At 41.1% G+C, this 17,617-nt stretch overlaps 1 protein-coding gene across 7 annotated transcripts in view; it reads right to left on the bottom strand.

Annotated features, from left to right (window-relative positions):
• GIT2 (GIT ArfGAP 2) overlaps nt 1-17,617 on the bottom strand; it is a 42,488-nt gene that overhangs the window by 21,272 nt on the left and 3,599 nt on the right. For 5 of the 7 annotated variants that reach the window (XM_055551038.1, XM_055551041.1, XM_055551040.1 and 2 more), the window contains exons 2-12: nt 16,225-16,358; nt 14,540-14,652; nt 13,832-13,937; nt 12,231-12,317; nt 11,984-12,114; nt 10,185-10,279; nt 7,398-7,443; nt 6,213-6,264; nt 2,527-2,599; nt 2,180-2,277; nt 1,049-1,160 (exon numbers count right to left, since the gene is read on the bottom strand). In XM_055551038.1, coding sequence (XP_055407013.1) covers nt 1,049-1,160; nt 2,180-2,277; nt 2,527-2,599; nt 6,213-6,264; nt 7,398-7,443; nt 10,185-10,279; nt 11,984-12,114; nt 12,231-12,317; nt 13,832-13,937; nt 14,540-14,652; nt 16,225-16,358 — 1,047 coding nt within the window. The remainder of the gene's footprint in view (nt 1-1,048; nt 1,161-2,179; nt 2,278-2,526; nt 2,600-6,212; nt 6,265-7,397; nt 7,444-10,184; nt 10,280-11,983; nt 12,115-12,230; nt 12,318-13,831; nt 13,938-14,539; nt 14,653-16,224; nt 16,359-17,617) is intronic. The other 2 variants (XM_055551039.1, XM_055551042.1) reach the window with 1 other exon arrangement.

Genomic DNA, 17,617 nt, shown 5'->3' with positions numbered 1-17,617 from the left:
CACTGGGATGCCAGGGAATTCTCAAGGTAATAAATTTTAATGAATAGGTGAACTGGCAAATATGAGATCTGGGAGTAATGGGGATAAATGGCATCTTTATATTCATTTGTACATATGCATGTACATAAATGTTTTCCTTACAAAATTGGGATGATACTAAACCTTCTTCAAAAAATTAATTATTTTATATTACATCATTACATAGTCCCTGAAAAAAGTGTGCCCTATTCAAATATGAAACTAACCATTGCTCTGTTGTTTCCAGTGTAATATGTATCATGCATATAATATCTCTAATTCTCCTCAATTAACACCTAGAGATGGACCCACCAAGTCAAAGGAAGTTGTACATTTTAAGGCTTCAAATTTATGAGTGGACCCTTATCACTGCACCTTCACCAAAATTTAATCGAGTTTCTTAGAACTTGTTTATGTCTGGTTGAGTCAGTAAAATCAAGAAGGACAAACTGCTGTCAGTTAATGATACTATCTTTGGGGATAAGATGTTGACTGAAAAACTGAATTCTTATTGAATGTATTTTTCCGGTTCAAATTTTTTTAATTTTAAAATGAAAACAACAAAATGTACAAAACAACAAAAATACAGTATCAGGGCTGGGGAGGAAGTGTGTTCTCAAGCACCGAGACAGGACCCTGAGCTACTGAACAAGACTTGAAGGGCACCTTGGAAATATGTGCTAGGTGCTCTCTTCACAACTTTAAACACCAAAAATTCTCAGTGCAGATATCCTTTAACAAGATCTAAGTCATACCTGAATTAATTTCAGAATGCAACTTTATAAGGAAGGCAGGTGACTGAGGGGTAAAAACTCATATATAAGATAAATGTGAATCACAGTTAATAATGTTGAGATATTCAACCAGGACTCAGAGAGAGAAACTTGTCATCACAACATAGTACCAATAAAACTTAACAGGGCTTTACGCTGTGGTATCGATGACTGCTTTAATTATTTTTATAACTTTAACACGTGTGTGAAGTTCAGAAGGCCAAAGAAGCAAACATTTAGAGGTCTGAAACAGTTACCTTTTGAACTAGAGAGAGGGCTGCCTTGCTGTCTCCTCTTGGCGTCACTGAGAATGTCGATAACCAGAGTGGCAAACTCATGGGCGTTAAACCGAGCTAGTTTCTGTCTGCCCTGAGGGTGAGAAAATTATTGGAAATGTTCCCAGATATAAAAATACACACATGTTCACATAAAATTAGTCAGACTATTGTTAGAGTTCAGCAAAGGCCTTCCAGCATGCTCAAAGTACCATCAATCACAGCCATAACTGAATCAAACTTTGTTTCTGTGTATAGTTTAAAACCATTTACATAATAGAACGACGTAACATTTCTCACAAGGCATATTTCTTTTTGTGAACTGAAATGAAATGGTTCTACTTAATACTTTATCAATTCTGTTTTGAAATAGGCCTACTAGTTAAAAATCAACTTGAAGGGATAGATTTTTAAATTTCAAGACAGTTTAGATGCTGGGACTCCATCACTATATATAAACATTAATCAAAAAAAAATGAAAAGAACTTCATAATTTATTCAACTTCTCTCCTTTTGATGGATGCTTAGGCTTGGTTTCTGTGCTTTATCATTACATACAATGCTTCAATGAAAGTATGCATAAAGCTTTGTACTTTTATTTTATTAGGACATGTTCCCAAATAAGGTATTTGGATCAAAGTTATTTGATATCCTGGGTGAAAGGATGCAGTTCATTTTGAGACCTCTGTAACCAGTTAACAAACTGCCTTTCTGCAGTCTGTAGCAATTTAAACTCTTATCTGTAGCATAAGAATGCCACATCCTTACCAGTGTGGAGTCTCCTTTATCATATACTTTATTAATTTGATGGATGAAACACTCATTAATGACTTCAGGTTGCTTTCTTTGATTACTAATGAGGTGAAATATTTCTTTAAAAGGTGTTTGAAAGCCATTTGTAATTCTTCTGTGAACTGTCTTATGTTCTTTCTCACTCATTAACTTCTGTTGCTTTTCTTATCAATTTGTGATGTGTGTGTTGGTACATAAAGGATATTACCATTTTAATCAGTCAAAAACATTTTAAATACCTGTCCTGGGAAAATAAAATACCACAATATCGGTCATTCCTCAAAGATCACCACTAGTGTGTTTTTGGACTCGGCCACTTGCCTGGTTCCGTGTCGATGAGTACTCGGGATTGACTGGAAGGAAGGGGACGACGGTTGTCTCGGTCACCAGGGTGCTGTGGTTCTGCGTGGCAAGCCAGACTAGCCAGAGGAAAGAGCCAGAGATAGAATCTCATCACCACGGGCGCTGCTGCTCCTCTGAGAGCCGCGGCTCCCACGTTACTAGGGAGACTTGGGGTAGCACACTCCGAAGCCAACATACACAAGAGTCAAAGTCGACACACGTGTTATCAGGACAGCAGGAGTTGGGCAAGGAGAAACACTGAGGCTGGCAGCTTGCTGCTGCCTATGGTAACAGAGCTTAGTAAACAGAGCCACATGTTAAGTCACCTGCATCAGTCTCTCGCCTGTCAACTTCATCGTACACATCCATGGCAAGTTCTTCAAACAAATGATTACTTAGCTGAAAGCAAAAACATATCAGGGACACAAGGGACAAGGATTAACACTAGGAGAATGAGTGAGGACTGTGACTTATTCACCCTTCTACCTCCAACGTCTTATCCTTACTTAGCAAATACCCACCGTTAAACAGACAATAGCATTTCCAAAATGGTACAGATCCTCTAAAAACACTTGCCACCTGCTGCAGCCTCCCTCCAGACATGCAGATAAGAGATGCACAAGGCAGCTAAAGTGCAAATCTCAAAGACAAGAGTCCATTCTCCACTCATCGCATGACATCACCTTAAAGTCTCTTCTGCTCTTTCTGGAAAATGTTTGCCAGTGCTCCCCACCCCCATTGTAAGGGATCTTAAACCCTTGGTAGGATAAAGAAGTCAAAACATGCCATCTCAAGAGGATAAAACGTGCCCTGCAGGAAAATACCACCCAGACCTCTGGGTTAAGTCTCTGCTGTCTTCCTCAGTAGGTTGCTGCTGCTGCTGCTAAGTCGCTTCAGTGTCCGACTCTGTGCGACCCCATGGACGGCAGCCCACCAGGCTCCCCCGTCCCTGGGATTCTCCAGGCAAGAACACTGGAGTGGGTTGCCATTTCCTTCTCCATCCTCAGTAGGCAGGGGTTCTCCAAACCCCCAAAGAACTACCTGAGCGTCCCCTACCAAGGACAGCCTGTCTAATCAGTACACCGTGTAGTGTCCCAGCAAAACAGTCCCCATAGCCTGGGGCGCCCGCTTGGCAGCAGCCAGGTCTTCCTCAAACCAATGGAGACTAAGCCCCCCGCCAGGCTGGCCCCAGCTCTCCTTGCACTTCCTCCCTCATGAAACCCTGCTGCCCAGTGGATGTTACTTCCGGGGTGACTGCTGCCCTGCTCTGTGAGGGCAGATGCTGAATTTGTTCCATTCTCTACTATTCCCTTCATCCCCATACAGGCCCCAGCACTGAGATGGGACTCTAAATATCCATTCGTTCACTGACCAGAAGGTACTTCCTGCAGAATTTAAACCTGGCTGTGCACACCTCCGGAGAAGGCAATGGCACCCCACTCCAGTACTCTTGCCTGGAAAATCCCATGGATGGAGGAGCCTGGTGGGCTGCAGTCCATGGGGTCGCTAAGAGTCGGACACGACTGAGCGACTTCACTTTCACTTTTCACTTTCATGCATTGGAGAAGGAAATGGCAACCCAGTCCAGTGTTCTTGCCTGGAGAATCCCAGGGACGGGGGAGCCTAGTGGGCCACTGTCTATGGGGTCGCACAGAGTCGGACACGACTGAAGTGACTTGGCAGCAGCAGCAGTGCACACCTCATTGGGACTTGTTAAAATGGTTACAGTACATTGTTAGGTGACACAGGCAGAATAAACAATTCTGTAATTATGCTTCAGTTAAAAAAGACAGGCATCTGAAACCAGAATAAGAAAAATATACCAAAATACTGAGCCTGAACTTATTAAGAATATAGTAAATGAAAAAAAAAAAGAATATAGTAAATGAAGATGATTCCCTTTCTCTATTTTCCAGATTTTCTCTAGCGTGGTTACACTACATTTATAATTAAAAGTCAGCTCTGAGAGACTTTTGCTGGATAAGGTGATGAAGGATTGGGAAGCTGAACTTGCATCATAAATACCCAGTGTGCTTCCTCCAAGGGGCTAACAAGCTAATGTTATTATTACTAACAATCACTACAACAGCAATACTGCTGAAGGCTTGTACTGGAGGTGCCTTGCTAATATCATCATGATAGTAAATACTACAGCTCTCCGAAGACAGGAACTACAGTTATACCACTTTACAGAGAAGGATACCCAGGCACAGAAGTTAGTGTGCCTCAAGTCACAGAGCCAAGAAGTAAGGGACTGGAGATGCAAGTTTCTCTCAAAATGTTAAAATTTATGAATTCAAGGAATACATTAGTCGTCTTATATTTCTCCCAGCTGTTCATTAGGGAGATACTGTAAGATAAACACTAAACTGGCACTGATATGAGGAGGAGACCACAGGGTGTGGGGAGCTGACCCTCACCGAGCAGCTCTGACTTGCAGCTCTGCTGGACCATCATCTTGCTTTCTAGAAAGGAGGGGACACCGAGGCACGGAGCGGTGCGGAGCTCATCTGAGCTGAGATCTGTACCTGAACAGTCTGACCCAGAGCCCAGGGTCTGGAGAGCTACACTTGACTTTGTCCCAGATATTTATCTAGTATCTCTAACATCTAGAGATATTACAGACCTAACCCCAACTTTCAGCCAAGCAAATACAAAACAGCATAGTCAAGGGAGCTGGGGTTTTCTCTTTAATGTTTTTATTATTTAAAATAAAAATTGGCTTACATACTGTAAGTAATTAAAGGAAACACAGAATATTCAGTGCTGACTCCAAAGCTTATCATCTTAACTACAGGACCTCCTTAGTTTAAGAAAGGCAGTAAAAACACATACACACAGAACTGCAGATACAGAACACAGAGACACCAAACAAATTGAATAAAATACATTTATTGCATATTACAGGTAAATGCTAGTAATGAGAAATTCATTTTATGTATTATGTAGTACTTAGTACTATATGAAGTTCTAGTAAAGAGTCTTCTATAAAAAGGGGGGTGAAGAGTAAGACATGAATTAGGAGAGCTGCGTATTCAGAGCTGAGCTCTAAGAATACTCCTACCTACATTGCAAAGGTGGTCAGACTTCAGCCACTTGAATGATAAAAGGGAGGACAGCTGGGAAAAGAGGGTTCCAGAAAGAAGACCTGAAGGTGGCCTGAGAGGGTGCTAACCCTTAAAGAAATAGTTAAATGCACACTCCCACACCCACACACAGTGGGAACCAGATGGGAAGAGGGGCCAGAACTGAGAGTGAGAGCGGAATGATGCCCTTAAAGGGTATGACAAGAAGGATCCTGGTTCTGATCTTAAGAGTACAGAGAACAGCTAAGGTGGGTGAATCAGGTGCTTAGAATGGCTGGGGAAGCACCAGGTGAGGCTTCATTTGTGGGGACTTTACACAGAGATTGTGTTCCCAGAGGAGCAGATTTCTCAGGGACCTGATTTAAGCTGAAATGGACAGGCTGGAAAGAAACACGCAGACTAATGTGAGCTTGTGACCTGAAGAACTGGGTAAACTCGGAGCACACAGCCGGGGCAGAACTGGCTATTAAAAGCCTACATTTTACAAAGCTCTGATGAATGGTGTAGAACATGCCTGACAGTGAGTGGGGGCTGGATCCCAAATGGCAGTGAGCTTTTTATCAGTCTCTAGCATCCTACGAGGCCATAGGAAGTCATCCCAAGGAGTGCCCCACTTACTAGTTTACATTGAGAGAAACTAGGGAACTCTTACAGGGAGAAACAACTTTCTAAAAGTCAAAGGCACAGTCCTCACTTTTAAAATAACAGAGAAAGATGGCAGTATTTGAAGCAGAGCCAGTGAACTGGATGTACTAAACTTAGTACTTCCATTCTTCTTTACTGCAGACTTGATGGTTTGCTTCTGATTTAATGTCTGAGAGCATGAAACAAAGTAATCTGATGTACTAGGTAACAGGCTGAGAACAGGTATTAGCAGGACACATGGTTTTCCATAGGGGAGTTCACTAGGAAATAGAGATACTCACAGACTGAAGTTTCTTCTTAGCAGCTTTTGCCAATTCAGACAAATCCAGGCTGCTAAGAAAATGTACAACACTGATGAGCAAACAAATAAAACCATTTTCATGAGCTCTGTAAAAGGCTAAGGTAGCCAAGGGATCAAGATATTCATTACAGCTCATGGACAAGGTCAGAGGTCAAAATTCTTTAGCCCAATAGTCAGCGAGGAAACTGAACAGAACTTGGTAAGACTATCTCCTAGAAATACCACAATCATGCAAACATTTCTCATGGTAAAGAGAAAAATAACCACCTACTAACCAAAAGGCAAAAACTATGCCATGCTAGTCCCCAGGGTGTGTATGTGAGAAATCATAATTTTTAAAGTATTTTTTTTAACAGCACAATAGAAGAAAAATATTAAAGGGGCAGAATGTTAGAAACCAGAATGGCAGGATTACATATGGAATAGCAATTAATCTTTTCACGAACTCTTGACAGGATCTGTGCAAAGGTTATTAGCTATATAAGGGTTTAAAGTGCATTTCTACAGCCATGATCTCATCTGACCTTATAGACCAGAGGTCAACAGATTATAATCCCCCTTTTTGTTTGAGCTAAGTATGGAATTTACATTTTTAGGTGGTTGGGGGAAAAAACCACAACAGATGATACTTGGTAGTATGTGGAAATTATATGAAATTCCAATTTTAGTATCCAGAAATAAAATTTCACTGGAACAGACACGCCTTTCATTTACAGGGTCCACGGATGCTTTCATTTACAACTGGCAGAGTAGCTGTGGCAGAGGGTGTGTGGCCCAAAAAGCCTGAAGTACTTACTATCTAGCCCTTAACAACAACAACCACAAAATTTGTTGATCCCTATTATAGACAGAGGATATATTCTCTAATAACACAGAAATATTCTGTGATAATTCTAGAGACACAATATACTGTCACAGCTGGCTAGGACTACCACAGTATCACAGACTCCGCTTTTCTTATTAGCAAATTTGTTACTTGCGCTCTTTCAAACTTAAAATTTTATATGGTGGTTTACTTACAGCCGTCTTATTTCCAAAGTGCATAGCCATAAAAGAGAAAAATGTATGGGCTTTGTTAAACACAAAATATAAAACACTTATACACTAAACAACCAAGGAAAATACTCATGACAGATGTAATTGATTGGTATTTCAATGGCCTTACCTGTCTGCCATTTGAGGTATTATAAAGTGCTGCCCATTTTTGTGATCTGAAACACAAACCAAGCCAGAGTCTCATTTGTATAAATACTAATAAGATCTGTAAAGGAATACCATTATTTTCTGAATTTATGTTTTGCTCCTCTCACTACACAGTTTTTGCTCCTCTAGCTCTCTTTTTTTGAATATTTTGAATCAAAACATCTTTTGATTATTTGGATAATTTTTTAACATTCCATTTTAATTTTTCTCTAGAGTTTCTGACCATATATGATTGTATAGTCTTTTTTCAATGCCAGGGATTATAATATGCAAAACTTGTTACAATCTACTAGAAATAATATTTTACCATTTTAAGAAAAGTGCAAAAACTTACCTTCATATTTCTTTTACCCTCTCCCCTTTCATGTTGTAACTGTCAAATATATTACTGACACATGCTGAAAACCACACCATACAATACTATAACTTTTGCTTTAAACTGTCATACATACTTTTAAAAAACTTAAGAAGAAAACAGGCTATTGTATTTATCCAATACTTATCATTTCTGTTGTTGTTCTTTAGTTCCTGAAGTTCCAAGATTCGCTTTGGTTTATCAATTCCCTTCCACCCAAAGAACTTCCTTTAGTATTTCTGTTAGAGCAACTAATTCTCTCTTTTTTTTTTTTCCATCTTAAAATGTCTTTTTTTTTTTTCATTCCTGAAGGTTATTTTCATGGAAATAGAGTTCTTTCCTTTCAGCATTTAAAAAATATTGTTCTACTTCCTTTTCATCTCTATGGTTTCTGATGAGAAATCCACAGTCATACACATAATTGTTCTTTTATATAGTATCATTTTTTTTCCTTGGCTGCTTTCAAGGCATTTTCTTTCTTCATATTTTAGCAGTTTGATTTTGATGTGTCTGAGTGATGACTGGAGTTCATCCTGTTTGGAGTTCTCTGAGCTTTTCAAATTGTGATTTTATGTCTTTTGCCAAATTTAGAGTTTTTACCCAATATTTCTTCAAATATTTTTTCTGCACCACATTCTTTCTTCTCTCTTTCTAAGAGTCTGATGATACTAATGTTCTGGTTTTGTCCCGTAGGTCCCTAAAGCTCTGCTAAGCCTCCTTTTCCTCCCACTCTTCTTTCTCTCCGTTGCTCAAACTGGATTATTTCTAGTGATCTATTTTCAATTCGCTGACTTTTTTCTTTGTCATCTCCATCCTAACTAAACCCATCCAGTGGGTTTTAAAATTTTAGTTATTATATTTTTTAGTTCTAACATTCTGTCCTTTTCTATATCTTCTGTTTCTCTGCTGAGACTTTATTCAATTTGCTTCAATAATGTTCATACTTACTTCTTAAAGCATGATATTACTATCTGCTTTAAAATCTTTATCTGATAATTCTAACCTCGGAGTCACTGAGGGTTGGCATCTGTTAATAACTACCTTTTCCCATGCAAGTCTTTGGGATTTTCCTGTTTCTTTACATCTCAAGTAATTATGGATGGTATCCCAGATATTTTACATAGTATGTTGTGGAGACTCTTATGAGTCTTCCTTGAATTCTGTGGTGAATGTTAATATTTTGTTTTAGCAGGCACCTGACCAGGCAGGTTCGGCCTCCTGGGCCAAGTGGTGAGAGACTAAAGATAAAACAAAAGCCGTCAGGGTTCCCCTCAGGCTCTTGGTCAGAGATTTAGGCACCTGTGCTTGCTATTACTGAAGCCACAGGATTACTAGTGGGGAAAGGAAGAGAAAAGTCCTGTGGGAACTCCCCGATTCTCAGTCCTGTCAGCCCCATTTCCTGCTCCTCAGACCACACAGAGAAGGCTTCTTTGCACCTGCTGTGCAGTTCCAGGTTTGGGGCTGTCCTGGAGGCCGTATCAGAAGTAAAATCAAGGGGACACTCATCACCAGCTTGATGTCACTGTGAGTTCCCTAACCTGCCTGCTGGAGTCCTTAGATAGCTCTCCATGCATTTTTGGTCCAGGGTTTTTATTGTGTTTAGAAGGAGAGACAGGGTGAAGTGTGCTTACTCCATCTCACTGGGAACTGGAATCACACCAGGGGCTCTTAACTCTTTTGTACAACCAGGGTGGAGAACCACTGGTTATGTGATTATACACGTATGTGGATATGCTATATCAGGGGTTGGCAAAATTTTTCTGCAAAGGACCAGACTGTAAATATTTTAGGCTTTGTGGCCATATGGTCTCTGTTGTAATTACTCAACCTACTCAGTTCTGCAGCTGTAGTGTGAAAGCGGTCACAGACAATACAAAAATGAGTGGGCATGGCTATCTTACAATAAAACTTTATTTTTAAAAATCAACGTAATAGGCTTATTTGGCCTGCAGACCAAGGTTTGCTGACCCCAGTTCTACCTCATGAACAAAGCAGGTTAATGGTAAAGTTCACTTTTTCCCTTTTCCCCATTCCTTAGCTAGCAGAATTCTGCAAACAACTATAGAGGTTAAGGCTTTGCTCTTCCATGCTGACTCTCATTAACCACAAGAACTGTGGTGCCGCATTCAGGCTGGGTTCAATGATGCCCTCTGATTCCTGAAACGGCCATACTGTACAGCAATCATTTTAAAAACTAAAATGTCAAGCTGTGACCGATGTTATGTATTTCACATATAGCAAAAAATGCCATAGTCATCATTTCACACAGAAATCCTTATTTGCGGTTTTCTCAAGGATACGTTAGAGCACAGACCATAATCAGCAGTGTCCCGACTTGCTCTTCCAGGGACTGCCTGGCTGCAGCTGTGGAGAGGCTGCTCTCCTTTCACTCACCTGGTTTCCTGCCGCAGAGATAGAAGGCTAGTCTGTCAGTCAGCTCATACTGTATTTCTACAAGGCGCTCTGCCAGCTCGTGGTGCCCTCCTTGCCTACAAGAGAAAACAAAGTGCTGTTTATACTACTCACTGGCCACGGGTGCTAGAAGAGAAAAGTACAGAGACACCCCCTGAGATACCTGAGGAGTTAATCAAACGTGACTTTTCAGAATAATCAACCTTTTTGTGTGAGGTAAACTGTCAAGGTCGACTCTGATTTCCACTCTTATAAAACTGCTTTCAAAATCTCAACTACCCCCTTTCTCTGATTAATTTGTGAGACAGGGGTCTCCCCTGGTGGTCCAAGGGTTAAGAACCCACCTACCAATGCAGGAGACATAAGAGATGCGGGTTCCATCCCTGGTTCGGGAAGATCCCCTGGAGAAGGGCATGGCAACCCACTCCAGTATTCTTGCCTGGTGAATACCATGGACAGAGGAGCCTGGCAGCCTACAGTCCATGGCGTCGCAGAGTCAGACATGACTGAAGTGACTTAGCATGCACACATATAAACGATGGTGTGTTAGACCTGATGAAACACTGCGCTCTTCGACACCTGAGCTCTTATTCCCAGACACACTGCTCTATCCAGTCAGGACCCCTGCTGTGCCGTATGTGCCCGGTCCACCCCTCCCTTCAGAACTTGACCCACATCCTTCTCCTCTGAAATACCTTAGCTCTTCTTCACACACCCAAATCCAATCCATTCTTCAAAGACCAACTAAAGACATTACTTAATGATCTGGGCCACAGTGAAGAAATACTATGTATGTATCCACTATGGTAATGAGTTCTACATTATCTTGCCTCATTTAACTCTTACATGCATTTATGAATCCTCTCCTCCATGAGAGAGTAACGTCTAGGGGGGCAGAGTTTTGTCATTTCACTTGTCATTTTCAAGTTGTCAACTGTCATTTTACCCTGTGCAGAGCATCGTTCTTTGCAGTTAATCAAGTTAATTTGGAAAAAGAAGGAAAGATGATCCATCTTCTGTCATTTAAATGATATTAAAGACTAATCTACGGATTTACTTTTTTATTTTCCACTACTTCACAGCCAAAATTTTCAAACGAAGAAAAATTTAAAGAATTTTATAGGGAGCCCCGAGATGTCCACTACCTAAATTCTGCAATTAACATTTTACTATACTTGTTGAACCACATATCTATCCATACAGGGGCTTCCCAGGCAGCGCCAGTGGTAAAGAATCTGCCTGCCAATGCAGGAAACGTAGGTTCAATTCCTGGGTCAGGAAGATCCCCTGGATAAGGAAATGGCAATCTACTCCAGGATTCTTGCCTGGAAAATTCCATGGAGAGAGGAGTCTGGTGGGCTGCAGTCCGCCGAGTTGCAAAGAGTCAGACACGACTGAGCACACACGCACATCCATACAGATTTGTTTCTAAGTTCAAGCCATGACTAAGAGTATTCAAAAAAAACTGAGGCGTGGGTTCTGCAACTCTTTATACTTGATGTGGATTCCAACTATGGCTCAAATACCACTATGTTACAAAGGATAAAAAAAAAATGAAAGATTGGAAGCTAAAGCACAGTGGTTAATGGTTCTACCTTCCCCGACTTTGACTGGCTCTAAGATCATACGCACTTGAAATATCTTCATCTGCAAAATAACAGAATTCATATCTTTGAAGGAGCTAAATGCTACCCATGCACAATTTAGCCACTTTTAACAATGAATCATACACAAGATAAATAATCCCAAACAGAGAAAGGTAACAGAGTCGAGTCTCTCACCTGGCATAGTCGACAGGAGTTTTCCCACTGGAGTCCTGGGTGCCTGGGTCTGCTCCGTATACTGCCAACAATTCCGCCTGTAGAATCTGCCCTGCTTTGGAGGCCACATGGAGGGGGGTGTTTCCTTTCTCCTAAGAATCATTAATACAAAGTACACAAAAATAAACGAATTAAATAACCCGAAGGCTAAGCAAATGCAACCCATTTAGTTTCAACTTGATATCTGAACCAATTTGGGCTTTCTTACAGGGTGAAAAAAGTTGGCTTGTGCTCCTAAAGATAACAGCCTCAAACAGGTTTCAAGATTCCCTGTTCTCACACTTGAATGGAGTTGCTGAAAAATACATAAACAAGAAAAGAATGTTTGTTAAAAGTGTAAAGAATGAGGGAGCAAAGCAGCTGGCAGACCACTGCAATCTACATTATCGCAGCACTACATCATCTTTATCTCGCTCAGCAAGGTGAATGAAGCCGTCTCTCCCGTGCTGGTAACAGCTACCCCTGGGCTCTAAGGCAGAGTCAGGCCTACGTTACTGATAAGGGAACTAGGGCTGGGAAGGCTGATGCGCCCAAAGGCATGATCTGTCCAAGTGGCGCAACCAGTCTCTGAGTGAGAGGGAGTGTGAGGAGGGGTTAAGCATGGCTCTGAAGTCTGACAGACCTGAATTTCAAACCATATACCCCTTAAGCTGTATGAACTTGAGAAAGTGTTTAAAGCAATCTGAACCTGTTTCCTTATCTCTAAAATGGTGATAAAAATGCCACCTATTCACGGGCAACTATAAGAGATCGATGATACAACAGAGCACAGAGCCTGGTACACAGGAAATGCCCAAAGAAAATAGCTGCTATTATTATTGCTGTTATTATTAGGTGTTAATATTGAACCTAGGGCTTTAGAGCTTCAGATCTTAGACTGTGTAAATCACAGAATTCCGCCTTATACCACACCCTCTCCACAACACTAGTCTTGGCCTTGTGCACAATGATTTAATGAAGTCTTTCGGGGTGGAAAAAGGCCTGTGGCATATCAAATTCTATAGCACTGAGGTAAAGCCCTTATACATTCAGAGGATAATCTGCCTTCCTTCAACTCTTCCTTCAACCCTAGAATTGTCCAAAATGCAAGCATCCTTACCACAGGATTGAAGAAAGCTACTCTAACATCTGCATCCAGATCTTGTTTTCCTAATTAATTCTATTTTTAAAAATTGTGGTTTAAAAACACAATGAATGGGAGTAACATTCACATCCACCTTCAGGCAAAGTTTAAAATTCTGAACTGTGAGTGCCTGTGCTCTGGATGAGCATCTGCCAAAAGCAGCACTTTGAAAATTAAGATACGTGTTTTTGTGGCATCTCTCAAATACATGCAAAGGCCCACATAAAGAAAGCCATCAACTCATCTTGTGAGTTTAATAAACCATCCCATGGACTACGGCTCTGAGTGACACCCTACTTCCTGAAGATCTCACTCCGCATGCAACCCAGAAACCTGCACAAGTCCCACAGACCTTGTAGTCCCTCCTAGAAACAAACTCTGACATGGCTCCTATTTCAAAGCTCCGCAAATAAAAACTTACAGAAATACGACTCTAGAACCAGACCTAGAAAACACAAATAGTTTCCTGGATACTTATTTTTTCCTTTGTCCCACTAGTATACCTCCACTAATATGAATGGTTGCCATTTGAATTAAGATGAGAGAAGAAACCAATGCAAAAAAAGCTGTTACTAAGTATTTCATATACAGAAAGGAGCTTTCTTTTCTAAGTGTCTTTTTTTCCCCAATCAGGACAATGTGCTGCTTCATCTGGTGATTTCAGGACTCTGAAAGGTGTGGCCCACCTTACTGAGATCTTTGGCGGTCACACTGTCGTCATCCCGGCAGGGCAAGCGGTGGACGAACGCTAACATCTGATACTTGGCTCTGATGAATTCTGCTTTATTAGGACTGGTTTGAGAACAAAAAAAAGAAAACAGTTCACTTGCAGTTCAGATACAACATTTCCCATTCTTCAGACTGTAAAGAGAAGAGGAAGTGACCCACATCCCCCACTCAAGAATAAAAGGAACAATACTGAAGTAAGCTTTGGCAGTGTGTTAAGACCTGAAGTCTGAAAACGTACATTAGTCATTATAATGGCCAGGGCTGCGGAATACCTGCTTTTTATAGTATCTTTCTTCTCTGTGTAATTTTCTGAAGTGACCTAGCAACCTTGGGAGGAAGCAGCTTTTTGTCCCATCTTTTAAGAATCCAGATGTCTGGTCTGACTGCCTGTTGGTTGAGCACCTAAGCGCAAACCCACTGACATCGACAGCCACCAAGCCTTAGTCTTAAGCTGAAGAAACCAGACTTGTGCTGGGTAGCCATGCGGAAGAGATGGTCCCATGCCTGGCTTCGTTCTGCATTCCTAACGGCAAAGAGTTCAACGCACAACTAGGTGACCACCTCCTGTGCTGCCCCTGTGGAGGCTGGTCCAAGACAGTTGCGCTCCTTTCAGTGGGCCCCAGGGGTTAAGAAGAAATAAGAGTATTTATAAACATTCCACTCACTGTACTTTATCCTGTGGATTAGCTTTGCGTCTTCCACTCATAATAGAGGTGGGGTCCAGTAACGAATGCTCCCATATAGAATTAGCACCATTATTATACAAGGTTTCAACCATCTAAAACCAAGCAGTATAAAATCACATTTTAATTTCTTTCTACAAACATGCCATGGAAATCAATGACTGAACTGATTCCACGACAAACACTAGCATGACTAGGAGATCACACACTTCATTATTTTCTGTTTTAGAATGAGAAAGAAGAACCTACATGCAGGATTCAGGTTTGACCAGGAGGACAGCTAAATACTTCAATGGGTTTGATGACGTTTTCTAATACATGATGAAGAAAGAGCACTCTGACACTTTAGGACAGCGCTGCCCAAGCCTGAGCATCCAAATACTATTTTTCAAGATTCTTAATCTTTTTCTTTAAATTCACTTACCTTCTAAAACTTTCACTAGCAATTATAATTTGATGCCCTAGTTATAGTTTTATGCAACCACTGAAATAAATATTTGAGTATAACCTACAACTACCTTTGATCAGTGGTAAAGAATCTACCTGCCAACACAGGAGATGTGGGTTCAGGAAAATCCCCTGAAAAAGGAAATGGCAACCCACTCCAGTATTTTTGCCGAGAAAAAAACCTATGGACAGAGGAGCCTGGCGGGTCTGTACAGAGGTGGGCCCGACGGAACGGCTGAGCGCATCACCTCGAGCGCCACTAGTGGTCCATGAGTCACTGCGGGAACCGCTGTTCCAGGGTCGTCTGCATTTCACACTACTCATCTCTGGGCTTTATTCATATCCTATAATATAATATAGGGTATGACACAATATCTGTACTCTGTATAATCTGACAGCAGCAAACACCCATTTTGACATGGGAATGAGCTGTTAGAAACTTCTGAGCAGAAGTTATTAATCATAATAAACCATTTTCATTTCAGAGCATGCCTCCTGACAAGGCCTCGTCTGATTTTTACAACACTGCAGATACTGTCAGATCAGAGGTCTAAACTCACCCTTTCGGGACAGGCTGTGCAGCTGTCACAGATTTAGTCAAATATGTACTCAAGACAAATGAAGGCAAAACACATGCCAAAGTCTGAGTTCCAACAGAACTCAGAGAATGTGCACCCCAAAATAGAAGTACCCGCTGACATGCTAATGGACCCCCAAATAAAACTAAGAGCCCACTGAATACTTGGCAGGGTGTTAGGCGTTCAATCAAAACAGAACTTGATTGTCTCTAACAAGTTACAAGAACTTTAAGAGAACTTAAATCAGATGTGTCAGAAACTTCAGAGGACTCCTATCAAAGCAGGAAACTTCATGAAAAGGTTCTAAGGCAGTTGCTTTCAGGAACATTCATCGTGGTAAGCGGAAAAGACAGACTGTTTAAAAACAATTTCTGGCAATAGTCTAGAAAGTCGGCAGTAAAACATTAGGAAGAAATTTTAATGACTATCTGTCTACCTATAGTCGAGCTTTTCCAGATTTTCACTAGGAGAAAAATAATCTTAAATAACGAATTCAATACTTATATATAGCACTGATAAGCATGGCACCTCTACTCAATTAGGATTCAAACATTTTTGTAAGGTTTAAGAAGTGTAATTTCAGTTGCTAAAACAGTAACTCCTAAAAACTTAAACTTCTTGAGGAGAATTCTTATTCTTTACCTGAAGCAATGTCGGAGGCCATGGTGTGTGTTTAAGATGCCTCACTTGAGAGATATGGCGTCCCAGACTCCGATGGACACTGCAGCATTCATCGCATATAAACGTTCCCCTATTTACGGATGCCCAGGAAGGATCTGGAAAGAAGAGTGAGATCAGTGGCAAGGATACCAGGTGGTTGCTATTCTGCCAGGTAGCAAAAGATGACCAAGGTTTGGTGTTTCAGAAAAACAAGACATTTCTGTTGTGTTGGTATGCTAGCTGGGGAGCCTGTCTGATGATACCACCTATCTTGGCTAGGGGTACAATGTTAATAGAGATGGAAAACATGGATTGAAGCCCTGAGTGAGCACTTACCTGCTTTCTGGTCCAGGGCCACAATCTGCAGCCCTAGTAAGATCTACTATCTCGGATGTGTGCTCCTTCATTAAATGTAAGAGAAGCAAATTGAGCGGGTTCACCTGAATCATTCTGACTCCATCCCCACAAATGGCAGGACAACAAAACTGCCCATGAACAATCCACACAGAATTATGTGAAGTGAATGGTGAAAAGACAGCTACCCTAATACCGCCGCACATCGACATGCCTCTGGGCTTAGCAGAAAGCTACAAGCGACACAATTTATAAAACAGCTCAGCCACAGTGGCTCTGAAAACAGACTGGGAAACCCTGGCCTCCTCCACTAGGAAATGTGCTAGGATATCCGTTAGCTATCTTAAATAAACTGTTGAGTCCGATCTCACCACGGACCTGAAAGAACAGAAGCTGTAAAAACATCGGCCTCACAGAAAACAAGGTGCAAAATACAAATGAGCAATATTTCTGACGTGCGCATGATACTTTTTTTCCTGTGAAGTCCGACAAAGCCTCATCAGACACCCTCTGAAACAAGGAAAAACGCACACTTAGTAAGCAGTAAGAATAACTCACGCTGGGAAAGTAAACTAAATATTTAGAAATTCAAAACACAGACGGACCTTCTACATTTCATCAGATTCACACAAGGGGTGACAATAGGTACCGCTCAAGCTGCTTGGCTTGAGGGTTATATTTAAAAATTCTTCAATGTCCACAAAAATCTCTAAAATGCATGTACACCATCCTTACCATTTCTAACAGTTTATTCAAACCCTTTCCAACCATATAATGAAAAGTTATGGGATTTCAATCAAAGACAAACTGGGAGTCAGAGAGTGTGGTGGTTAAGAGGGCTGGCTTTGGAGACAAGCAGTCCAGGGTTTGAACCCCAACTCTGCCACTTCTTGCGCAAGGATCTTAGGCAAGTTATTTCTTTGAGGGTGCTCATCATGGATCAAATAGAACAACACATCTCAGGGCAGTGAGGATATAAAGAGTAAGTGAAGCTCTTTGCATATAGTAAGTACTCAGTAAT

This window comes from Bubalus kerabau, chromosome 16 (genome assembly GCF_029407905.1).
Source record: "Bubalus kerabau isolate K-KA32 ecotype Philippines breed swamp buffalo chromosome 16, PCC_UOA_SB_1v2, whole genome shotgun sequence".
Classification (NCBI taxonomy): Eukaryota; Metazoa; Chordata; class Mammalia; order Artiodactyla; family Bovidae; genus Bubalus; species Bubalus kerabau.
Note: the sequence above shows the minus strand (reverse complement) of the source record. Positions and strands in the feature narration are given on the sequence as shown.